Below are 24976 nucleotides of genomic sequence, written 5' to 3'. Positions count from 1 at the left end.
ATTCTCGGTGTTTTAGAGTGCTCACCTTCTTGCAACAACTTCTTCAGCGTTTCTTCTGTTTCCCCACCACCAGCCGTGATCCTGGTATACTGTATTTCGGGGCCTAGAGGAAAGCCAAAAAAAGATCTGAAACGGGCAGGCAGACGTCCTCTGTGAGGAGCCCGACGGGAAGCCTTTCAGGGACGCGGCCCGTGTGGCGACGTTCAGCTTTGTCGTTGTGGTGTGAAGACAGCCATGGACGTCGGATACAGGGGCGGACACTCCTCACGCTGACACAGCTTTACTGCATAAAGGCGGCATGGGCCACAGTGGCTGATTGCTCGTTTAAACGAATATTTATGGAATTGCTGTATTCTGAATTTCAGGCTAATTTATTGCTGGGGGACTAGACGCCAAGGTTCCCTGAAATGAGTGGTTTTATATGAACTTGCCTCCACATTGGTGCGTGGATGTGTAGACTGGAAGATGAACAGAAAACCGAAGGAGGAAACGGTTGTGATTCTAGGACACAATAGCGTATTCCATACCATGCGTATGATACACGTAATAAAAACAAATGCTTCTAGAGCTGTCTATGAGTTTCCAACTCAGAGGAAGAACACAGATTACAGGATTAGAACAGTATTATATCCGCCAGGGAAGAAAGAAAGTTACCTCGGTAACCGCCCTAGTTGGGCCTTTAGAGCCCCAGCGCGCCGGTGGGCCCACGTGCGGAGTTAGAGATTACCTGTAATGATCCGCTCTTCCCTCGTCTCCTTTTCGGTGATTTCCATGGGCACGCCATCAATGATTTTGGTGTATTTTTTAATAATTGGCTCTGAAAGTAGCGGAAGAAAAATGCGTTTAATTTATCCCCTACGATGGCTAAACAGCCACAGCTAGACGTTTTCATGAGAGAAAACGTGTCTCTCAAAACAATACCATTTAGGACCTAGTTGTAATACATTCCGATCAGCAGAGGTCTACATGCTAGTCCCCGTGTCCTGACTCCAGGGGGGAGGTCAAGGTCAGCGGGCACTAACGCTCCAGGTCACGAGTGTGTCCTGACCCCGGGGGCCGAGCAGCCAGGGAGAATCCTGCGTGGCTGGAACAGAGCCCTGTGATCATCCCAGAGTGGCCTCCTTGTTACTCTAGCACTGATGGCCACACTTTCTGCTAAGTCTAACATGTCCTTGTGCTGACATGACTGTCGTCATTACATTCCACCATCGTGACTGCGCATGTGGAGATAATGGCGGTTTTCTTGGGCCCAGTGACTTAGCCCGGTTCAATGAGTTCCCACCAGCCCCACTGAAGGTCAACTGTATTTGATTGGACAGGCTCACAAGAGCCCCTCACGGAGAAAGGTACCCCCACAATTTACGCAGAACCGGAGGCAAGGGCAAACGTCGGGTGTGGAATGGATTTCAACCAGCGCTACTTTCAGCCAGGAGTCCTGCACAACACACCTCCGTGGATGATCTCCGTTACCGCTTCGCCTTCTTTGACCAGCCTGAACTCGGGGTCCCCGTCGAGGCTCACCTGGGTTACGGTGGGTCCTGCGACATGGTTGTGGGGGACAAATCAAGGGTTAAGGCGGTCCTCTCGGTGTGCCCGAATGCGGAACGTGGTTCTGCGGGGATGTTATACGGACTGAAAGCGGTCTCGGGCCGCTTTAGGATTCGGTTTCAAACATTCCCCCTGGTCTTCAAAGTAGGCGACGTTTATGGGGGAAACACGATGCAGCCTTTGGGGGTTCTACTAAAATTACTGTCTCCTTCGTTAGTGTTTGAATTGAGAGGTAAATGCAGCCACTCATTCACGGCTGTGAATTATGATCACGCAAAATACGCATGGCTATACTCTGTCAGTCACACAGTAGGTACAGATTTGTGCTCCTGTAATGACGGCTCTAGTGGGTCTCTCTCTGCCATTCTGAGACTGTCCATTACTCCTTCCTTACTAAAATTATAATTTAATTTTAATTACTCAGTATCTTACGCGTTTTAATTTCACGGGCATGAGATCGAACATTTAAAAGTCCCAACTTTATGCCTAAGTTTAAGATACTGGATTTCAGGGTTCATGGGGAAATGAATGTGAGTACTTACCTTCCACATGCAAATGACGCACAACGTTTACTAGGTAACAGGCAGTCCCTTCAAATGCGAACGTTAAACGTGCTGCATTTGACTGGCAAAATGATTTCGCTCCCACAGAAAATCATTTTGGATGTTAGGAAGCCGACTATAATGACGTGAGTTAACCGAGACCGCTCCACGCAGGAGAAGGGAAATGCGGTTCAGTACATTTAACTCGTGCTGCGACGGCCTTCGGCAGCCGAAGGCAGCACACGTGTTTATCTTGGAGAGGTTTGCCTGCTCAGAAACTGCCAAGTACCCAGGATTAACCAGTCTAAAACAATTTAGACTAAGGAAAACAAAAATATGATTCTTTCAAGCAAGAAATGTTCCACACCGTGCTCTTTGACCCGTGGCGAAGGGATGCTGAGTGTGAAACGGAAGCCCGAGGGTTTTGAGGTGTTCATACTTCAAAAGGAAAGTCTGCTCAAAAAGTGTAAGCACAGGAAACTGGGGAATAAACGATCCAAATTAACGTTCCTCTAGAAGAACCTAAACTGATATTTCAAAATTTCCTCTATAGTTAAGCTCTGAGAAGACAAGGTCTTTCATCAAAAAAAGTGGATTTTCGTTTGGACCCCTGGCCTCCGGAGAGCCGCAGGCCCCGGAACTGCACCATCGGCCTGTGCTGAGTTGAGTGGCCGCTGACTTATCCTTCAGGCAAGAATGTGGTTAAATATATATATATTTTTTAGAATAAGCAGCATCTCACAATTGTGCCCTGCAGCCTCACCTATTTAGTGTGAACTCAGTAAATCCGCAAAAACCACAGCAACAAGAAGGAAATGCCAGGGACGTTTTAGAGCTGGCCAGTGACCGACGGCCACCGAGCTGTCGGCCAGTCACCGTGTTACGGTGTTTACACACGGAAACGAAAGTTTCTGAGATCTGACAAAAGCACGTGCAGCGAAGGTGGCATCCCAGATGTTGAGCATGGCGGGCGTGGGCGTGGGCGTGAGCGAGAAGCGCGTGTGGACCGTGCTGGGCGGGAACGTCAGGAGGCACGGTCAACACAATGCACTGGGCTGGACTAAATGGGCGTCCGGTCTGTGGGAATACGTCTGTGCCCACAGACGCAGTTCGGGGCTGGGCTGGCGGTTTCTAAGGCTGGACTCACTGCCCCAGCTACCGGCTCCCTCCTCTGTTTCTGCCTGTCTGATTTCAGAACATGCGCTGGGCGGTCGTAGCTCTAAAAGCTCTCACCAGTACGCAGCTCCTGCGCCCTGTTAAGTGGTTGGATGCAAAACACCTGTGCTCTGAGGCAGAGCTTTTGTAGCAACAGGACAAGAGACCCACGTCGGGGTGGGAGACACGGCCACGGTCCCTCTCTGAAGGGGACTGGCCGCAGCAGAAACGCTTGGGATTGGCCTCTTTCCTGAGCAGCTGGGCCCCGGGGGCCCCCGCAGCAGCCAATCGGGTTCGTCGAAGCCACCGGGCTTCCTTGGTACAGAACGAGCAAATGCACTGAAAGGGTTAGAGTGGCCCCACCTACTCGGCCAGGGACTCGGCATTCCGCATTCCTCCACGACACCGGCATGCCATCGGCGGGGAAACCCTTGGCGTGTTAGTTTCAACAAGAATGTAGACACATCCGTAGACGTCAGCCCGTGACATGGCGCTTTTCCCAGTCAAAGGAACCATGTGCAACATTGATTTTTACCTTCGGTTTTGATAATGGGCTGAAGACTGCCTTCAATCACTTTAATTTTTGGTTCCACAACTTTGGTTATAATTTTAGTTGCTGAAAGCATAGAAAGTGGAACATAAATGATGTTTACATTAAAAAAAAACAACCTGAACAAAATTGTCCTCTTGTGTGTGTGTGTGTGTGTGTCTTTACTGGGAACTGAGGTGTCATATACGGTAACATGTTCAGGCAGCGGATGCAGGGGACACTCGTGGGGCATTATCTAGGAGCATCTTCTCGGGTCCAGGCGGGGGGCTCCCTGAGGTCCAGGGACTCGGGTCTGCTCCCGTGAATCAAAGACGCGCTAAGTGCTACCTAGAAATCTACCGCCTCGAGCCGCGCCCCTAAAGCTCTTTACCTTCGCGTGCACTTCTGGAAAGTACTGGCTGCATAGCAACAGAAGACAAACAAACACGATTAATGTCATGCAATTCACCGTATCTCAAATTGCATTGCAGAGTTCTTCCTCAAGTAGGAACAAATAGAAGAAAAAGACAAAATATTTTGCATGCACTTTACAACAGTCGTCTAGAGAGGAAACCATGAAAAATAGTTCAGTATACTGAATAGTAAAATTAATCTCAGCCAGCCAGATGCGGGCTCTAGGCACAAACACAATGTGATGAATAATTTAAGCTACAGTCGGTCTTTCGTTTGTAGCCTTAGCATCATCACCCTTTTTTGTTGTTAATTTAAAGGCATGTATTCTGAATGTAGGTCATCTGCCCACCTAAGATAGCAGCCAGCCACATGGTTGGCTTTTGCTCGTGCAGATTAAATGGAAATGGGGCCGACTAAGCAGAGCTACTGGCTCTCGGTCACTTCCAAGTGCTTTAAAGGCGGCGCCAGCAGAGCGCAGGCTGCCCCACGGCTGCCCCAGCCACTGGAACAGGTTGTACTGACGTGTTAGAGGGACGTGTCAGCCCAGCCCGGGTTCCTGTCGCACGCTCACCTCGGGTTTCTGAGACGTTCGACTGTGTCAGCGTGTGAGTTAAGGTGGGTTCTAGGCCTGGCGTGTGGCCGAGGTTCACTTATTGCAGGTTTTCTATCTTGGAATCTCAAGGTACGGAGCGCAACCTAAGGCACCCCCAACCTGCGTGTCCACGGCCTGGTGCCCCGGGCGGTCTCACCCCGGGCAAACCTGTCCCTGAAGGTCAGGCCCAGCGCTCAGAGCCGCCGCCGCTGTCAAAACGGGGTAACTCGTGTCGTCCATGTCTGCTTCAGGGTAAGGAGTTTGAAGTGTAGGGTGTTTGGCTGGGTGTTAGTTTTGTTTCAATCCTGCTTTCCGGGAGACAGAAAGAGTTTGGACAGGTCACGCGCTGGGGATTCAATAGTGATTTCCTTCCTCTTCACGGCAAATGCTATGTGTTTGGCCATGCAGCTGAGAGAATTCCCCCACAAAGAATGTTTTAAATGCATGGCATTGGGGGGGATGAGAATAACAGGCAGCAAGGAAATTAAAGAAATGTTCTAGACCAGTCAATAAAGAAATGGAATGAAATCTCTGGTGTTGTTAGTCTCTGCCTCTGTTTAAAGCACACATCTAAACACAGCGTCCCCGTCGGGGCGGGGTGAAAGGCGCGTCCGGCACCATCGTGCGAACCTCAGATCTGTCTCCCTGTCGCTCTGAGCAGGGAGCAGGGAGGTGACACCCACTGCACCGGCATCATTTCATCCAGTGCAGCGTTCTCGGTGAGTGAGGCCCCGGGCGCAGCCGAGGGGAGGGGAGGGGTGACAGGTGCTGGCGGAGCGACAGGTGCTGGCTCAGTGCAAGCCGAACAGGGCGAGGACAGGCGTGGCATAAAACGGAATAAATGTCTACCCGGGAAAAATGGGGGAGCTGCAGTCTTGTGTGAGCTGCTGTAACATTTTGAGCGTCTCTTTGTGGAGTCAAAACAAAAGGAAGAGAATTCCTGCTTTGAAAGCGACAGGAAAGAAAGAAAAGAGGACGGAGGAAGAGCATCCCAGTGAACAGAAGTACCAGGCACGTCCGTGAGAAGGAGGCGCCCTTTGCCCTCGCCTGGTGGAGGTCTGGCTTTGATAATCTGGCAGAGTCGGGGCTGGACAAAACCTCCGGATCTGGAAAGCTGACGTTTACCACCTGGCCAGCTTTTCACTCCTCCGTCCGATTTCGGATGGAGAGGGTGTTCTAACCACCAGCTCATCGACCCTGGGGGTCTTTGGCCCACTGCACCCGCCCTGCCTTGGGGGGTGATGGCTGGGGGCTGGAGGGGCGAGAAAGCCTGCGGCAAGGTTATATCCGTGCCCACCCGTCTGAGCCCTCAGACAGCTCGGCGGTGCCTCTCAGCTGCGCCTGCCCTCACACGGCTGCGGGGCCCGTTTCGGCCGCTCTGCCGGGCTCGAGGGTGCGTTTTACCGCCCGTCCCGGGTCCGTCGCGCCTGCTTTGGGGCACGTGCCCAAGCGGAGCCGGACGGACTGGCACGGGCAGAGAGGCCCGTTGGGACCCGGAGTCCTGTTTCAGGTGGGGCTGAAGTTGCCATTGTTTGGAATCCTGCGTGCCAGATTATCAACAGTCTCCACGTGTAGATACAAAACACTACTTTAAAAAAAAATTTTTTTTTTTCTCCTAGCGACAGATAAATGGTCACCGTGTACTTACTGTAGACAGTCATGGGGATTTCTTTGAAGGTGCTGCCGCGGACGAACTGAAAATAAATGCCCAGAGTTAGTAACCGGAGAGGTGGTGGTTTGGTAACAAAACCATCCGCTGCTTTAATTCTTGCTAAAGTCGGCCAAGTGCAGCCTCCACTGCGCCGGACAGGAAGGAAGTCTTCCTGCGAATCAGCTTCCGGTTTCCCGCTAGGAGGGGGAGGGGAGGGCCTAAAAATTGCTGGACTTGTTCCCACAAAAACTTAAAGGATAGCGCATCCAAAGCTGAATGGATTTATGAAATAACATCTCCCATGTTTTCTGGCCCTTGGACCCTATAAATATAAAGAGGCAACATATCCCTTTGCCTTTACTTATTGTGATTAGTGGCAACTAGTACTTTATCTTATTCATATATTCAGTAGCAGAGACAAGTGAGGAGAGATAAATTGTATTTTTTTATGTCTGTGTCTTATCTGCTCCACTGGACTGTGAACTTTTTTGATAACAGAGCCCTATCCGATTCAACTTCAAATTTCACGTGACATTCAGTCCACTGTCTGGCCCCAAGCCGGCCTCTGTAAGTGTTTGTTGAATGAAACCTAGAGCAGCTGTGTCGTTTCCCTACGGGGGGCAGACCCAGCCGAGAGCCCTCCGAGCCCAGTGCCCGTCTACTCATCCTATGCGTGCTTCTGGTCCCTTATGTTCCACGCGTTATCAGTAAATCCCGTCACGTTTCGTACCTTAATTTGGATGTATTTGATCAGCTTGTTGAGTATGTCCAGCAGTTGGTCATTGCCAATAGGAGTGTCTGTGAAGAGGAACATCAAAATGTGTTGGCAAGAACGTGTGAAGCAAACATCTAGGTTTCCACCGGAAACGGACCGGGCCTGTGGACGGGTTCAGGGGTCACCGACCTGCCGGGTAGAGAAGCTTGTCCACCACGTGGATGACGCCGTTCGTGGTCATGATGTCGGACTCCCTGGATTTCAGCTCGTTCACCAGCAGGGTGTCATTCACCTGTGGCGACAAGGGGCAAGGCCGGCGAGGGGGTGAATGGAAGGGGAGCCTCACGAGAGGCGGGCGGTGGGCGAACGGGCTCAGACACTCCGCCCGGGGCACTCACCCCTTTCAGGTAGATTTTGCTGCCTTGCGTGGTCTTGAGGATGTTGGTGACGCCAGGCTCGAACCCCTTCCCGATGAAAACACCGGGAGTCAGGTGGTACAGGATGATGTTTTGGAGGGCGTTTTTGTTGCCTGGGGGGGGGGGCGGGGGGAATGGATTTATTTAATAACGCGCCGTCTTTCTTTGTGACCCGTGGACGCTCTGGAGACTACGGAGAGCGAGATGCGTCTCTAACTCCTGTTCCACGCTGTCACTTGTCACGCCCCGGCCTCCCGAGTCGACACCAACAAATAACCTCGCCGAACGCCCAGCTCAGCAACGTGACAATAAGCAGTTCACAGAGAGCCCCAACGAGGGACCCTCCGCACAGCCTGAGTGAAAACGAGGGAAACTGAGGCCGGACAAGAAGAGAAAGAAGGAGGCATTTCGGGGCGGAGGCCCGACGAGGCCCCGGAACCGCGGCGGGGCAGCCCGGGTTGGCTCCTACTCACGGATCAGAACTTCCTTCTCCTCGTTAGTCATCCCCTTAAAGGCGTCGTTGGTCGGGACGAATAACGTCCAGTCCCCAGGCTGCGTCAGGAGTTCTTTCAAGTCCGCGGCTTCCAGGAGGCTGAGGAAGATGCTGGACAGAGAGGACACACGTTTGTTTTGTTAGATTCAGCCGTGGCTCTGGTCTGCTCGCCCGCAGAGTGCGGAATCGGAGGTCATCCGTGTGTCGCAGGGAGCGTGAGAGCATTGTTCATGCATTTGCACATGTTTCAAATGTCATTTATCTGTTCAGAGAGTTTCCTCATAAGGAAATAATTGAAACGTTCATAATGCTTTATAAAATTTCCTAAACTCGGTTTTTATCCTCTAAACCTTGACAAAGTCACACTTTATAACAAATAAAAAGCATGGTTTTTTTCATTTGCTATTCTACAAAATAGCCTTTGTTGGTATATATTATCACTTTAAATACTTAATTATAAATAACTTGCAAAGAGTAGTTCAGCTCATAAGATTGACTTTTCCACTCACTGAATTATACCACGGTGCACCAGGAAGCAAAACCGTGCGGAGAGCAGATTTTCGTTTTGAAAACATGCTCCTAGAGCTCTTATTCTAAACCCTCTCCTCCGCAGCACCGGATGCTGCAGGCTGTTTGGAATGCCGCGGCACAGCGCCCCGGGCCGGGCTCACCTGAAGCGCTTGTCCTGCTTCAGCCTGTCGTGGAGGGACTTGTCTGCGGGCTTGATGATCTCTCGGAACATGTGGATGGCGCCGTTCCTGCCTTGCTTGCTGCCTCTCACCATGCAGGAGTTCTCGATGCAGACGGCCTGGCCAACGAGAGAAACACACGCTCCGTTTCCTCGCTGGAAATTTCCTCTGCGGAAGCGAACTAACTGCCTGGATCGGCCCTTCTCGGAGGAAAGCTGACCTCTGCAGCCAGAGGAGACAGCTCCTCTCCTCCGTTTCTAAGATCTCGCACACCCTGATGACACACGTCCTGTTCCACCATGCTCTCTGTCACCTGTCAAGCTACCCCGTGTGTCAGGCGGGTGGTTTGGTGAGTGAGTCACAAAAGCGCCTAGAATCCCATTTGTGCATTTTCCACCATTTCTCCTCACTTTCAACCATTTCCCCAACGTCCTTGGGGAAAGTTACCTCTCAGGACCATCTTTAACCAGAAGTTTCCTGACTTCGGTTTCTCTTCTGGTCTTCAGACATATTTACTATATTTTCTCAATTGTGGGATCCCATCAATTAGAAATGAAATGATTTACTTATAGTATTTTTAAATAGATAAAGGTATTTGTATGACTCAGATTGAAGCCCGTTTTCTGCACCCTTTAAAATGTGCGCCTTGGGCACCTGGCTGGCGTAGCTCAGTGGGCTGAGCGTGGGCTGTGAACCAAAGCATTGCAGGTTCGATTCCCAGTCAGGGCACATGCCTGGGTTGCAGGCCAGGTCCCCAGTGGGGGGGCCACATGAGAAGCAACCACACGTTGATGTTACTCTCTTTCTCTTTCTCCCTCCCTTCCCCTCTCTAATAAATAAATAAATAAATAAACAAATAAATAAATAAAATCTTTAAAAAATGTGCGTCTTGGAACTGTGGCACTGGAGTGAGGAGCTTCTGGGTCCCGTTCAGCTGTAGGTGACACTGGACCTGCGGTGGGGCACTCTAGCCGGGGCTGCCAGTGATTCCCGGACCCACGCCCCTCAGCACCACGGGTCCCTCTGTGATTTCCACAAGCGCTATTTCCTGGAGTGCTTTCCTCAGATGAAGCACATCAGGACCATTTTCTATAGTTCCAAGATCTTCATGTGATTTTAAAAGTTTATCCTGAACGTCACCCAAAAGAGAGTCGGTTGCTGAACTGTGATCTTGCGCTAAAACACCATCCTACAAATTTGATTCTCTATAAAAGCCACCTTGTAAACTGTGAACAAACCTCCTTTAAACAAACTCTAGAAACCAACGTGCAAATGGCCAACAGATGTATCAAAAGATGTCCAACATCACCACTCATCAGGCGAATGCAAGTCAAAACCACAGTGAGACACCACCTCCCACCAGTCCACCGGCTATAATAAAAAACGGAAAAAATTAAGAATAGAGGTATCATATGACCCAGCAGCCCCTCTTCTGGGTGTCTACCCCCCAAAATTTGACAACATCTATTCACAAAGATCCGTGCCCCCCTGCCTCCACCGCGGCATTATCCACGGAGGCCAAGGCACGGAGACACCCGAAGTGTCCTCAGCAATGATTGGCTAAAGACCTGGTGCAGCTATGCAACAGAATCCCACTCGGCCACAAGACAGACGAGATACTGCCGCTTGTGACAACACACACAGACCTTGGGAACGCCACGCTACAGGAAAGAAGTCAGACAGATAGAGTTAACATCCATAGCATTTCACTCAGGCGTGGGATATAAAACTGGAAGCAACAAATGAACAAACGAGAACAACAAACAAAAACTCCCAGACACAGATGACAGTGTGGCAGTGACCAGAGGGACAGGGGGTGAGAGGGGAGTGAAGGGGGTCTGATACCTGGTGACAGAAGAAGACTTGACTTTGGGTGGGTGGCACACGGTATGATATACAGATCGTGTGTCACGGAAGTGTACGCTTGAAACCTACTCGATCTTATTCACCCGTGTCGCCCCGCCCCGACTGAATTTAATTCAAAAGATAAATAAGTCATATACATGCAGTGGCAAAAAAAAGGTCAACAAACAACAAGTGTAGCCAAGGGTGCAGAGAAAAAGGAACCCTAGTGCACCGTTGGTGGGAGTGCACATTTTGCTGCGGCCAGTACGAAAAACAGCATGGAGATTCCTCAAAAAATTAAAAGTGGGTCTACCATGTGACCCAGTGATTCTAGTCACTGTACTGCACACCTGGAACTGATTTGTGTGCCAACTCTACGTACATTACAGATAAGAAGCAGCTTATTTTAGAGAAGTGTGGGTGATTTCTGGAATTGAAATAATGCTTTATGACAGTTATGTACAATGAAACAAATGCAGATTTTCTGAATTATGAACACACACAGCAATTTCGTGTCATTTCCTGCCTTCAGACACGTGACTCAGTTTCCCAGTCTCATGATGCGTATTAATTATTAACACTCCATAAAAAATTGTGGGGAACCTTTGTTGTACCAGTGCTCTTTGACAAGCACCCTTGGACCCTTAGGCCAACGTAGATACTTGACGTCCTCCTGACTCACGTACCGTCCGGTACACGAAGACCCTGAGCTGTTTGCCTCCGACGGTCTCGAGTTTCTGTCCGTTGTAAAGCTCCCCGAGGCCAACTTTCACTTTCAGGATGTGATTCTGCAGAATCAACTTCAGAAGCCGCTGGTCCATGCGCAGGGTATCGTCTGTGAACATGTTTTCAAGAAGAAAAGGTGGTTTTACTGAGAAAGCACTCAAGTTTCTCCTGGTAGGAGACATTCATGAAAATGGCCAATTCTTATTATTGATATTATGGATCCTATGCTCATATCGTGTGTGAGCCAATTAAATGCTCGAGGCAGTGGGTGCTGTGCGCCCATCGAAGCTCTGTGAGCCGCCCCGTCCGGCGACCCTCACAGACCCCACACAGCGCACATGCAGCCGGCTTCATCTCTGGGAGGGCTGCGTGTGGTGTGTGGGCACTGGCGCAAGACAAACTCTAACGCTGGCCAAGAATTTCTCGGAGAATTTGACATCAATGAATCATACGAAAGACTACTGATGAATCATTTGTAGATTAATCTTTACTATTGAAGAGAAAAATCAAGGCACCCAACCTCTTAAAGGTGGGTAAATGTTAACACATACGGACCTCATTATTACAAAGAGTAGAACATTTCTAGGGATTTGAGTTTTTTATTAATAATTTCTATGTCACAATTTGGTATTTGGAAAATTGTAAAGCATGGTGGTATTTATCTGTTTTTATAATTATTAAATTATGCCTCATGACTGAAATATGTTTTTATAAAATCACTTTTCTGGAAATCGTAGCAGGTTCCATTAATCTAAACACTATCCCTGAATAGCAGCTACTAGGTAAAATACTTATAATAAGAGTTTACATTATAATATGGAAATGTGTAATATTCTCCTGCTTATATTTATTTATAATTTAACGTCTTCCTGTCAAATTCTGAGATGCAAAATATACCCGTGTATGTGGGTATTGGATAAGAAAATTAAATTTATTTTTCTTAAGACACATGATGTGCGCTGGTCGTGTGGTTTTATTCAGAGAGTGAGTAAACACCCCTCATCACAAACCCGCACTCCAGGCACACGGTTCCCTGTTGTAATAAAACGCTTTGAAAAGCAGGACATTTTGATAGAGTGCGTCGAGCTAACCCACGGTATGGATAGCCACTACAAACACCAGTCAACAGCTTGTCAAATATCTGTTATTTCTTGTTGCAAACAATCACGGGGCAGTGAAGGGGCGAGGCCGTGCGGGGGCAGGAGAGCGGGTGGGCCGGGGGCGCACGTACCGGAGAAGGCGGTGTTCACGGGGGCCAGCAAGGTGTACTCCCTGTCGGGCCGCAGCGAGGAGGCCAGGCCCAGCTGGGCCATGAGGTCCGTGAAGGTGGTTTGCTGCTTCCCGGCCAGCTCCAGGACTTGTTTGGCTGTAAAACAAACCATCGGAGTTCCCAAAAGGCGTCGTCACTGTTACCATCGTCGTTGTGACCTTCGTCCGTCAGTTCTTGGCTGCTCTCTAGAAGCTCTTGGCTGCACCGACAAACACAGCTTCCCTTTCGGGGGTCACAACCGCACAGCATGTCAGGGGGACGATGCCTTCCTGCCTTCTCACGCGCCGTTTTCTGTAACTTTGCATTGCTCGCCTCTGCACCTGACTCTCGTGAGCACCATAACGCTTTCATTTATTCACAGATGACCGTCTGGTTACACCTTTCCTGGTGTTGTTAGGAAACCGTGGGCCCTGTGGGGGCCTCCTGAATATTAGACAATAGAAACCCTAGAAAACCCATGTTCCTCGCAAGGGGTGCTGGGGCCCCACGGGTTACCGATGGGGCGACCAGCTCCCTTTCCCATTTATTCTGCGTTTGTGTTCCCCGTGCCGTCCTCACGCTGCACGCCCGTCTTTCGCGGCCCTGCTCTGGAGGTGCCCTCGTCGATAAAGAGGAGGAAGCAGGAGAACACGACACCGTCACTCACCAGCGTCGGGAATGAGGACCTGATCGATCAGGTGGATGACGCCGTTGTTCGTCACGATGTCTTTTTTGTTCACCATTTTGATTCCGTTCACCGTTATGCTGTCGCCGTCGCATCCGATCTCAATGGTGTCCCCTTCCAGGGTCTCAAAGACGGCGCCTCCCGTGATGGCCTCGGAGCACTGGAGCGTGTTGAGGATGTGGTACTTCATGAGAGCTGGGGGCAGAGCAAAGTGAGAACGTGTCCCTGTCGGGGGGCTGGCCCTGGACCTTCAAAACACGCGTCACGGCGACAGCGAGTCTTCCTTAAAAACGTAATACACGCGCCTTATCTCAGGATCCACCAAAGGCTTTGACTGTTGTTTTTTTTTTTTTAAACAACCCAAGGGTTTTTAAATCTGTGCGAGTTCTTGGAATGTTTTCTCATCATTTATGCAACAGAAAAAGCTCAGCCCAGTAGATCAGTTGCATGAAATGATTTGTGTAATACCGCAAAAAAATGTTCCCACTGTTCTAAGAAAATAATTTCTGATGTGAGGGCCAAAATGGGGAAAAAAATGTTCCCTGCAGAAAGCTTGTGAAGTTGCCTGCTCCAGAAGGCCCCAGCCGTGTCCCACGCGCACACGCCTCCCAGAACAGCTGCACAGACTCACAAAGGGGTTCACACAGGCTGCGAGCAGGCAACTCACTGCCTAAAGACAACGTCAAGGCCAGAGAAAGATAATCTCTTCAAGGAATCTCAAGGGATTTGTGCTTTAGCACTATTATGTCCGCACCTTCAAAACGTCTCATCGCAAGTTGGTTAAGTGTATTTCGGAACAGGCTGGGTAAGAGAAATGCACTAGGCACGATGTAAAGTCCACTTGAAAACAGGGAGAGTGGAGAGAAGCCCAGTTCTGTGGATCAGCACTGGCCCGAGAGAACCACGCCATTTTCTCAGCTCAACTACATCCCTTAGGGCACATTTAGAATTAAGAGCATTTCATAATATTAAAATCTGGTCATCTAATATTTCTTTTCAACACTTGTTAATCCTTTTTAATGTGGCTATTTATGTACTTGAAAACAGTTCAGACATAGTAATCTTTTGAATATTGTGACTGTAATTACTTGAACTATTAAATTATTTAATGACTCCGCACATTCGTTCCAGGACTTTGTGTTTTAAGATTTTTATGGCCCAGCTCAGAAAAGCCCGTGTCTTTGCTCACGAAAGCCGACAACACGAGCACGCTTGTCCTCCCGGAATCTGGGGAGGCTTCTCACGGGGGAGCCCCTTCCCGTACCTTCAGAGGCCACCTTGTCTCCCATGATCCTCTCCAGGACTCCTCGTGGGAGTCTCTCAAAAGCCTCGTTGGTGGGAGCGAAGAGCGTGAAGTGACCGTCTCGCCCGAGGGTTTCCAGGATGTCAGACGTGATGGCGGCCGCCTGGAACACAGAGGCGCTTTCAGGGGCGGGGGCGTCGCGGGCCCCAGCCCGGAGGACCGCGTGCCGCGCCTGGGCCGCCCCGGGGCGAGCCGCCTCTGTAGACGCCACGGCAGTTGCTCTGGTGAGAGCCTGCAGGCAAACCTTCCCCATCATTCATTCAACGACTGTTTCTCGAGCATTGCATAGTGAGAGCAGCAACGTCCAGCCGTACGCGTAACCACCAAGACGGGCACCTTCTAAACGCACTGAACACACAGCAGCCGCAGAACTAAGCAGGCCAACCTGTGTCGTCCACACAAATGTTATCGCATAGGAGGCGATTTCTCCTTTGTAAGGTGACAATCTTTGCATTACCTTCCTGCCGGATCTGCTTCACAGCGTTTTCCTGTTTCTCCATCGGGGCCGGGGAGGAGAAGGAAGGGCCGCGACCCGGGACACTGGACCGTGGCTGCTCACACTCACCCGGAAGGACGAGAGGTCGTCCTCGGCCTCGATGAAGTCCTGAATGGAGGTGCCGATCTGGGTGAGCACGCGGTCGATGACGTGCACCACGCCGTTGGTGGCGATCTGGTTCCCGTGGAGGATGCGCGCGCAGTTCACAGTGACCACCTGGGAGGGGTTGGGGAGACCGAAGCGCGGGGTCAGAGCTGCCCGTCGGCGGCCGCGGAGACCGGGAGCCCGTTCCCCACCTTGAATTCGTGCCGGTGCCGTGCACCTGAGGGCGGGGCGTTCTGATGCCAACGCTGGGAGCGGGGGCCCACGTGTTGCTACGTGCGGAAAAGAACGAGAAAGCAGAGCCGGGAGAGAACGCAAGTACGGCTACACTGCACATGGAAAGCAGGAGACAAAAGCATGTTTTCCCTTTGAATTGTCGCTCGTATTCTTTTCTTTCTTTTATAAAGATAACAATCGACTTTCTGATGTCTGATGTGGAGCACTACCTTGCGTAAAAAGCCTCCATAGCCCTAAAACAAGTTCTGAGGCAGGAGCGCGGACACTCGCTGCATAAATGTAGCGAGTGTCCTGTTCTGACACTGTCCTACGTGTTGCCTCGTCCGTGGTCCTCTCTGTGCTCGCACGTCGGGCGGTTGAAGGAGCCCACGAACGTGTGCCTTGCACACGAGGACTCTCCTCAGACACACGAGACCCTGCATCAGGGTAGCGGCCAGAGGCTGAGAAAGGGATTCTCACTCCCTGGTTACTCTTTGATAAATTCTCTGATAAACTCTCAATTATTATTTTTCTCTCGTTGTTTTTTCAAGCACATCGCTACTAAACGTCCTGCTTAGAACATCTGCGTCTTCTGCCAGTTTCACTGATTCCTCACAATCAGTCTTTAGTAAAAATCAATCACCGAGTCAGCAATGCACCACCCTATGGTATACATAGGACCGAGAAACTGAGGGCCCCGGTACTGACGAAACTCACCCCGTTAGGATAGTGGTTAATGAAAAGTCCCAGGTTGTTGTACATCGAAGGGACGATCATGCCGTTTTTCAAGTCCTTGGTCAGCATCCTCTTGTTGACCATGTGGCTGTGCAGAGCGTTCAGCAACTCGACATTCACGTTGCTCTCCAGACCTCTGCGGATGTCCTAGGAAGCATTAAAGCGACAGAAGTTGAATTCACTGTGGCTCATTCTTAATAGACTGATCATTGTGCCATTTCTGCTCTCATTACTTTCTCGTTGCATTATCTAGCTGGGCAAACGAAACTGGCATCACTTACTTTATGTCATTCGAATTGATTAAGGAATTTTGTCAGTGCAGGTACTCAGTCTAGGGTCCTGAACCTGGTGGAGTGCGTGGGCATTTTTAGAGACGAAACAAAATCTTAAACACATATACTGATGAAGTGGCCATCTTGATATAATGTACAGGGTTATGGGGATACAGGCTTATCAGATATTTAAATTATAGTGAGCAATAGAACAAAAGGCATCCCTGTGTTTCCAGTATTTGAATGTAAGCGAGGATTTTGTGTTTATTCAGAAGCAAATTTAAGAATTCGCACGCCCTGGGCCTCTGCCCTTACCCAGCGGCACAGGGCGCGCAGAGCTGCGGGAAGGGCCATGACAGGTCAGGCGGAGTCTCTGCCTGAAGACCCTGGTCACACAGGGCATGTGAACGTGAACCCGGCAGGGTCAAGGGCAGGAGGAGGAAACGATGATGTCAGGGGTCAAACGAGGAAGGTCAGCGTTTGGAGGTTTGCAGACAGGCCCCGGAGGGGTGCGGGGGAGGGGAGGGGTGGGGTGATGGGCCCGGGGCCAGCCGCGGAGCAGGCTGAGCGGAAGGAGAGCAGAGGTCGCCCCACCCCCCGCCCCCACCCCCGCGGGATTCGCACCCACTCCCGTGCTCCCCAGATCAGCCTGAGAGGGAGGCGCTCTGAGGAGCGTGGGCGGCAAGAACGTGCTCGGCTCTGAAGCCTGAGTAACGAGCGGACTGGACAGGCCGTGGGCAGCCACCGGGGTGGCGTGGCCTCGGGCCCTAGTAATCAGACTGGGCCTCGGGGAGGCTAATGGGGCGGCCGTGCAAGGCAGGGACGAGGGCAGCAAGAGGAGGAAACACAGTGCGTGGACGCTGAACCGCGGTTTGTAGGAGCTGGAGAGGGAGCAGCTCACAGGGATGACTCACGGTTTTCAAGTCCGAACGCTGAGGTTCCTACTGTCAGTTACGGGGGCGGGGGAGCCAGCAGAAAAGGGATTGTTTATGGGGGAAAGGGGCCTATGTCTCAGGCACCTTTTTGTTTAAAGATACGAAGTTGTCCCCAAGGAGCAACATGAAGGTAGATACTAGAAATACTCCCCGGGCACCCAGGGGCAGCAGGTGCAGGAAACACAGGTCGCGCGCGGGGTTACTGCACGAGGTGAGCGCTGCTGACGTCATCGGAGGGCCGTGCAGGGGGCCGAGCGGACTCCCGCCAGAGGCCAGACTCCCCCCATGCCGGCCCTTCGGCGGGGAAGGCGGGGAGTCGGCGGGCGGGAAGGGCGGTGGGCGGTGGGCAGTGAGGTCGGACACCACCCGGCGCGGAGCGCTGTGCGGGGGGATTGGCCGCACCGCCCACGCGGCGCCGCGCCGTCTGCCGGAGTCTGCCCCCGTCTTACCGGGTGTTGGCGGACCCCCGGGGCGATCACCGACTCACCTTCCTGTCAGCTGGAAAGGGGAACAGACTCCCCTACCAGCTTCACAGATTTGGAAGCCCCCTCACTCATAACTGGGTGTGTTCTGAATCCCACTATTCACAAGGTATCTGAGAATCAGATGCGTTGTTTACAACGCTCCATTTACATATGCACACGGGTGTTTATCAGTCTGTCCACCTCTGAACAGCCCATATTTCCACGTATACTTAGAATAATAATTAAGTATATCTATATAACATAACATAATAAATTTCAGATGTCACCGGGCTTCTTAACTTAGCTTTCTACTAGATCTGCCAATTAAAATTACACGTACTTTTTCAGAGCCAAGAAGGAAAGAGGAAAGGAGTGAAATCAAATAATAGTAAGTGCTCGTTCAGTCCGTTCTTGGTTTGCCTTTTCTTTTCCAGGCCCTGAGGCGCTGGGGGGTCGTTTCATTTATGGACGCATTGAAATGGTTTACTGCTCACCCTCCACACCCCACCCCTTTCTGCATCGTCACACATGCACCACGCAAATGCACGAACCCCTACCCACTGCCGAGGCCACCAAGCAACGAAAGCAGAGCGACAATACCAGCTACGCGAACCGCACGAATAAGGAGGAAGAATTACAGCCCTGGCTGGCGTAGCTCAGTGGATTGAGCGCGGGCTGTGAACCAAAGCGTGGCAGGTTCGATTCCCAGTCAGGGCACATGCCTGGGTTGCAGGCCACAGCCCCCAGCAACCGCACATTGATGTTTCTCTCTCTCTCTTTCTTTCTCCCTCCCTTCCCTCTATAAAAATAAATAAATAAAATCTTTATAAAAAGAAAAGGAGGAATTACAGGGTCCAAGTTGTCCCAGGCGTCGTTACTCGGTGCGAAGTAGGTGAAGGAGCCCTTGCCTTCGATCTCCTCCCGCAGCTTGGAGATGTCGGAGTAGCGCTGCGTGGTGGTGGCCCCCACGATGCCCAGCGTGCCGTAGACGTGGTCGATGGGCGTCACTGCAGCCGCGGGGAGAGGAGGAGGAGGAGGAGGGCTCAGGTTTCATTTCCGCGATCGTATTACTGCGCAACCGTCTCCGCTTCGCACGGACTTCCACAATACACGGAGCTGCTCGTTTTAGCGGTAAAACTCTAGGACTCACCAACTGTACGTGAAAGTTGGCCTCCGAGTGCCAATTAATGAAATACTACTGAAAATTGCACACCCGTAGGTACGTCCCTGTGAGGAAAACGAGCTTTGAATGGCCATCCCGGTCTCACACTGAGCCTGTCCAGGTGTCCCTCAGTGCCAATCATGACAGCTCTGCTACCGTTATCAGTAAATATTTTGGATCATTTCAAAGGTAACATTTTCAGTCATGTTGCCTTAAAGTTCCTAAATATAATATTTTAGGTGTAGGAATACAATTTTTACAGATTTGGCTTCTGAAAGACATATGTAAACCTGCTTCTTTTAATCATCACCTTAGGAAGAAAGTAAGTCCAAGTACCTAGCGTGGCCAGAGTAGTTCTCTTGAGCTTCCAGAAGAAAGGTTAATACATACGAGTGCCCACCTGAAGACTGGTGTGGCCGACTCGTGTTTATAACTCTGTCGTACTCGAAAATAAGTCTGGTCCATGCAACAGCATTGGACACGTGATTATCACAGTCACAAGTGGACTTTTGGGACTGTAGTGAGACTAGGCGGCACCATTAATATATTAAGTTATGAAGTCGGGAATGGAAAAGATCCCGGCAGGACGGGGAATGCGAGCCGACACTCACAGGTGTTGCGCAGCGGAGGGGGGCTCCGTGCGAGCCCCGTGCGAGCCCCGTGCGAGCCCCGTGCAAGCCCCGTGCAAGCCCCGTGCTCCCGTGGGGGGAAGCGCACACCCGGAGAAAGACCAGCCTTCACACTGCCCGTGTAAGGAAGGCCCGTGAGCAGTCTGAACCGACTGTACACTCGGTGACGAGCTGCTGATGTGACATCATCACTAGTCACAGTGACCGAGGTTCAGGGGCCCCGGAGCGAGGTCTTGGCCTGCAAAATTTCTCAGCTGCCAGGACCACGTGACTCAGGAGCCCGGGTCTGGGGTCACAGTCAGACGGAGGTGACTGGGCCGGGCGGGGGCTTCTCTGGGCTGGCGTCCACGCCAGTGAGAGACCCTGAGGCCATGCAGCCTCAGAGGGAGGGGGGTGGGCTTCCCCCTCCCCCCGACAAGAGGAGCTTCTGGCGGGAGGAGAGGGTGGGTGGAGGAGGGTGGGACAGTTGGTCGGAAGAGCCGTCATTTCAAAGAGGAAAGGGATGTGCCATTTTTCCTGGAGTCGGCAGAGTTTGGGGAAGCCGGCTCTCAATGGGGGACCGTCACAGACCCAGAACTGCCCGCTCAGGCAAGGCCGTGCCCCACCACGTGGCCAGGCTCCTGCTTCTGGACAAGTGCACGGGGAGGGGTTTGGAGGAGGGGATTTCTGTTCTTGAAGGAACGTTGAATTAACTTAGTTTAAGTTTCTGTTGCCTTGTCCAGAATTCGGTGCATGCAAAGCAAGTTTTATCACCTTATTGCCATGATAACTTCATGAATAACGTAAATATGAATCTATGGGGGTGCAGCTGAGACTTATCATGACCCTAAACACACCCGGAGCTGACTTCTCTGCCAGCTTCCTTGGGTTTTCCCCTCACCCCCGGCAAGCCCCCCCACCCCCCACCCCTCTCAGTGACTGCGGCTTACCTGCCGGGCAGCCCTGCATCCCCTCCATCTTCATGTACCCGGGGCAGCACTCGTACAACACGGTCCTGCGGGCCGGAGGGAAGTCACCGTTACCATGGAGACTGGACTCGGGGAGATGAACACACCCCTGCAGCCCACAGAGGCTGTGTTGCAGGGTTCTGTCCACTCCCCCCAAAGTTCTACGGCAGCTGTTCACCCAGAAAGCAGACATTTCTGTCCACCGACACAGTCGTGTCCTAAAGGCGTCGTTGGGAATTTGAGCACCTGACGGTAGATGGAAATCAGGCATTCGTCCTGTCAAAGTTCCTGATTCCTTCGCTTATCTGAAACTGGCAGCTAGCATTTACATTTATCCCACAGCCCAGATGTAAATGTGTTTGTGAAAAAAAATGGAACTACTTGCGGGAAGAAAATATGCTAATATAGTTAAACAAAGGAGACATTGTTATATTTCTGGTAACGAGCCAGGCTCCAAAACAGAAAAAAAAAATTTCGTGGAAAGCGAGAAAGAATCTTGGCATACGCTTGGCGCAAGCCTTGGCATCTCTGATGCATTTATACGGTTAACAGAAGATTACATCACCCGTCCCCACTTCCAGGAAGAACATAATAAAGACTTCCCCTGAAGGTTTCAGGGAGCGGGTCCCTTCCTGTGTCGTGAGCGTGCATCCCACAGGTGCCTCGCAGCGACCAGGAACAGGGAGAAGGAAGATATTTGAATCCAGAGCCCAGGAGCTCCCAGCTGGGGCCTGCCGTGCACCCTGGCCAAGTTCATGGCCGCTGCTGACTCGTAATTGGGACTGTAAACACATGAAGGACTCACAAGCCTACCCGATGCCTGTAAACCAATGGGAAAGGTGTCCAGGTTAAAAAGGAGCTCCGGCGGAAACCCCACGGAGCCACCGAGTGGGGTGGCTGGCGACAGTCTTCGGGGTCCTGCACTGGCTTACCGCGGGGCAGGGTGGGGGGAGGGTCTTCAATACGTGATTCTCATTTGGAAATAAAAATAATCCTGCCCGCCTCAAACAGGCGTCTGCTCACCGCCGCTCTCCCCGTCTGCACATATCCGCTTGTTTCAAGTAGTTCAAGTACAAGGACAACTGATACTGCGGGTCACTCAGCAGCCGCCCACTCGGTCTCCCTGCAGACACTGTGCGAGGGTGGAGCCCGCGCCTCACCGGCAGGAGAGATGGAGGCTCCAGGAGGTGAACTGACTGTGTCCTTACTGTCCGTGCTGATACTTTACATTTAAGAACAGGCTTCTGATAACCCCCCGACCCTCCCACTGTACTTAGGGTAACCGATGTTTGACGATGATGTGCTAAGCAGGTCTCCCCTGCCCCCCTCACCTGGCCGCTCCAGGGGTCTGCCCTGTGGGTGGTGCCCTAGTTGATGGGAAGGAAGGGGCCACGGCCACCGTTCTCTGGACTGGGGCACATCTCCGATGGGACTTACTCTATGACTCACCGCCGTCATTTCAAAAGGACGAATTGGGACGTGTGAGCCGTTCTCGACGTGTATATCCCAGGGTCCCATTTTTTCTGCTAACCCTTATTAATAGAGTCAACCAGTAAGCATGTCTCTCAAGCAATAAAACATGGTTTCCAACTGTACGTTAATCAGTGCAATCTATAACCAAGTTAAAGAGTAATTGTCTTTTTGATGTTTGAAATAGTGAATATTGTGGTGGGCTTCGTGGACCCCTGGGAACCTGGCAGCTTGGAATAGAATGGCTGAATTAAATGAAGAGATGAAACTCAAATCCTTTGCCACTTGAAATCTCATGAAAACGCTGGCGTCAGTTGGAGTGCTTGAGATAATTTCCAAATGACTGTAGGGAAACATTTTTTTATGCCTCGGAACCCCCGGTATTTTGGATCATTTTGTTCTTCTGGCATAAAGAGCGAGTAGAAAGGACACAGTCCGCCCCGGCTGGGTGCTCAGTGGCCTGAGTGCCAGCCTGCCAACCGAAGGGTTGCTGGTTCGATTCCCGGTCACGGCACATGCTGGGGTTGCGGGCCAGGTCCCTCCCTGATTGGGATGCATGACAGGTAACAGATCTCTCTCCCTCTCTTTCTCCCTCCCTTCTCTTCTATCTAAAAATAAATACATAAAATCTTTTTTAAAAAAAGAAAGAAACGACCTAGTCCGCACTGCACCCCGTCGCACTGCCACGTGCCTGCGACGTGCCGTCTCTGGGCCTCCTGACACCGGCTCAGGCAGGAGAGTCCCCCAGCGCAGGGAGGGGAAATGCAGGCTGAGTCCACCCTTCCTGGGTGTGCGTGACCCATTCTTGAAACACAGAACACCCTCGCAATGCGGGGGGGGGGGGGAGCGTTTCCAAGGAAAATGCAGCGCGTGCCCCGGGGCGGGCCCCGGAGAAAAGGGTGCGACTCACGTTTTCTTCCCGCAGATGGCCCCCTGGTACCAGTTCCGGCAGGTGCTGAAGTACTTCTTCTTGGTGCCCAGGATCTGCTGCAGCGCACACACATTGGGGCTTGAACGGCACAGGAGGAGAAAGAGAGTTACGTCCCGGTGGCACCTGGTTTCATTTCATACTCACAGGTGAGACACAGGACACAGGAAAATGAGGCGACGCGTGGGTCTGGCTTTGGAAGACACGAGTCTGGTCTGGCCCAGACCCGACCCCTGGTCCGGCCCCACAGAGGGGGTCGGGGGGGGGGTCTCCGGGAAGACAAAAGCCGGGGAGGGCCAGACCCTGGGAGCGAGCGGCCAGCGTCCCGAGAGTCCATTCAGGAGGGTTCATCCAGGAGGGTTCACCCAGGAGGGGCCCAGAGGCAGCCCCCCCACTCAGCGGAACTTCGTTTTCCCGTGTCTCGGTACTGTCAACCGTACAGAACCCGTTGACCTTTGTAAACGAAAGGCGGGCTCACGTTGGGGCGGGGGAGCCTTCGGGGCCCCCCGGAGCCACGAGAGGTCGGAGGGCAGAAGGGACCAGCGGTACTACTGGCCACACGGTAACGTCTACAGCATCACAGGCACTGCTTGACCCCGTGGTTTCCTGGTGAGCCATGACACCGATGCGTGAAGGTGACGTCCAATACCACGGCCGCACAAAGGAAAATTTAGTTTTTGAATGGAACTGATAGATCAGAACACCCTCTGCCAGGATTTTAAGTGTTTTTTTTTTTTTTTCCTCTTAAAGGGACAGAAGTCTTGCTTGCCCTGTAAGGCAAGGAGCTTTGGAGCATTACGAAAAAGCCTCCCGAGACCCAGGAGGAACTGCCAAGATCCCTTTCAAAAAGCAGTGTGGTGAAGACACTAAATTAGGGCCTAACTTCTAAAATGCTAAATTGTAGTTGAATTTTCCCTAAGAAGCATACACTTTTTTTTTGCATTTTTCACTGAATCTAAAAGTTAAAAGCTTCTTCTATGCTTAAAACAAGCCAGAGAACCACATTACCAATTACTTAATTTTTATACAGAACTTAAGTCAAAATTTCCCTAACATCCTGTGAGCTATCTCCACGCCCTTCACCTAAGGAGAGTCTCTAACCACAGACCTCACCCCCGCTGCTTTTGGGAGAAAATAAAAACACAACTCAATTGTCCCATCAAGAAATGCCCTGCTAAAGGTTAGATTAGAACCATGTAACGTTTCCTAGAAAGCGATTAGGCACAAGTTATTCTGCGAGGAACGCTTCAAGTTCAAACCCATCTAAGAATCACAGAACATACCCAGTGCTTCCTTCTCCTGTGACTTTCTCGTAAGGAGCGGCCACCTGAGCACGCTTGCCCACACCACCAGCAAAGGGGGGGAAGAAAGCGGCTTAGCCCCCACTCACCCCTGATCGCGGGCCCTGATCCGGCTGTGGGCCAAGATCTTGTCATAGTGGCCGTTGGCGTCGGCAGGGTTAACGGCCGCCAGCAGCAGCAGCAGCATCGGCAGGGGCAGAGCCAGGGCGGGTGGGAAAGGAGCCATCCTCAGCCTCTGCCTGCAGCACCTCCCCGAAGAGGACTGGAGCGTTTGGAGCGCTCGGGGTTTATATACATGCCGCGGGGTGGGGGGGGGAGGGAGGCTCCGTGGAGGAGTCTGCCGCCCTGCCAGCTGCCAGCCAGCGCAGACCTGCTGGGCTGGGGCTGCGGAGCCCAGGAGCCGCTTTCTGACCCACTGGGAGGAAGACCCTCACACTAACATGATTTCTGCTGTCTTCATTGCTGTCGCCTGGCTCCCTGTGGGTGCCTGTGTCGCTGTTATTCCGCAGTGTCACTCAGAGGGGCCTTGCGATGACACGTGATTTCCCTGGGGGTGGGGGGACAGTCGGCAGCTCACCTCTTTGGGGGTGCATGGCCCTGTGCTGGGCGACCTCACAGTCTGACCCGACCACCACCTGTCGTCACAGCCGGTCCCCGTCAGAGGGGAAGGGGGGCTGTTTTCTCCCCAGAACACAAAGGAAGGCGCAGATCTGCCAGAGGCGTGGGGGGGGGGGGCGCGCTGTGGACGAGGAACAGCTGCCGACGGC

At 51.9% G+C, this 24976-nt stretch overlaps 1 protein-coding gene across 7 annotated transcripts in view; it reads right to left on the bottom strand.

Moving 5' to 3' along the window:
• The window catches only part of POSTN (periostin), a 29579-nt gene extending 5102 nt beyond the window's left edge, over positions 1-24477 (bottom strand). For 2 of the 7 annotated variants that reach the window (XM_028526341.2, XM_036011156.1), the window contains exons 1-20: positions 24299-24477; positions 22891-22989; positions 20493-20557; positions 18622-18779; positions 16084-16248; positions 15118-15264; positions 14514-14655; positions 13232-13444; positions 12547-12681; positions 11276-11424; positions 8727-8863; positions 8036-8166; positions 7545-7675; positions 7336-7438; positions 7162-7229; positions 6429-6474; positions 3781-3861; positions 1449-1538; positions 728-817; positions 26-103 (exon numbers count right to left, since the gene is read on the bottom strand). In XM_028526341.2, the coding sequence (XP_028382142.1) occupies positions 26-103; positions 728-817; positions 1449-1538; positions 3781-3861; positions 6429-6474; positions 7162-7229; positions 7336-7438; positions 7545-7675; positions 8036-8166; positions 8727-8863; positions 11276-11424; positions 12547-12681; positions 13232-13444; positions 14514-14655; positions 15118-15264; positions 16084-16248; positions 18622-18779; positions 20493-20557; positions 22891-22989; positions 24299-24435 (2365 nt within the window). In that variant the 5' untranslated portion in view covers positions 24436-24477. The remainder of the gene's footprint in view (positions 1-25; positions 104-727; positions 818-1448; positions 1539-3780; positions 3862-6428; positions 6475-7161; positions 7230-7335; positions 7439-7544; positions 7676-8035; positions 8167-8726; positions 8864-11275; positions 11425-12546; positions 12682-13231; positions 13445-14513; positions 14656-15117; positions 15265-16083; positions 16249-18621; positions 18780-20492; positions 20558-22890; positions 22990-24298) is intronic. The other 5 variants (XM_036011160.1, XM_036011161.1, XM_036011157.1 and 2 more) reach the window with 4 other exon arrangements.
• Between the last annotated feature and the right edge of the window lie 499 nt (positions 24478-24976).

Source organism: Phyllostomus discolor, chromosome 11, assembly GCF_004126475.2.
Source record: "Phyllostomus discolor isolate MPI-MPIP mPhyDis1 chromosome 11, mPhyDis1.pri.v3, whole genome shotgun sequence".
Lineage (NCBI taxonomy): Eukaryota > Metazoa > Chordata > Mammalia > Chiroptera > Phyllostomidae > Phyllostomus > Phyllostomus discolor.
Note: the sequence above shows the minus strand (reverse complement) of the source record. Positions and strands in the feature narration are given on the sequence as shown.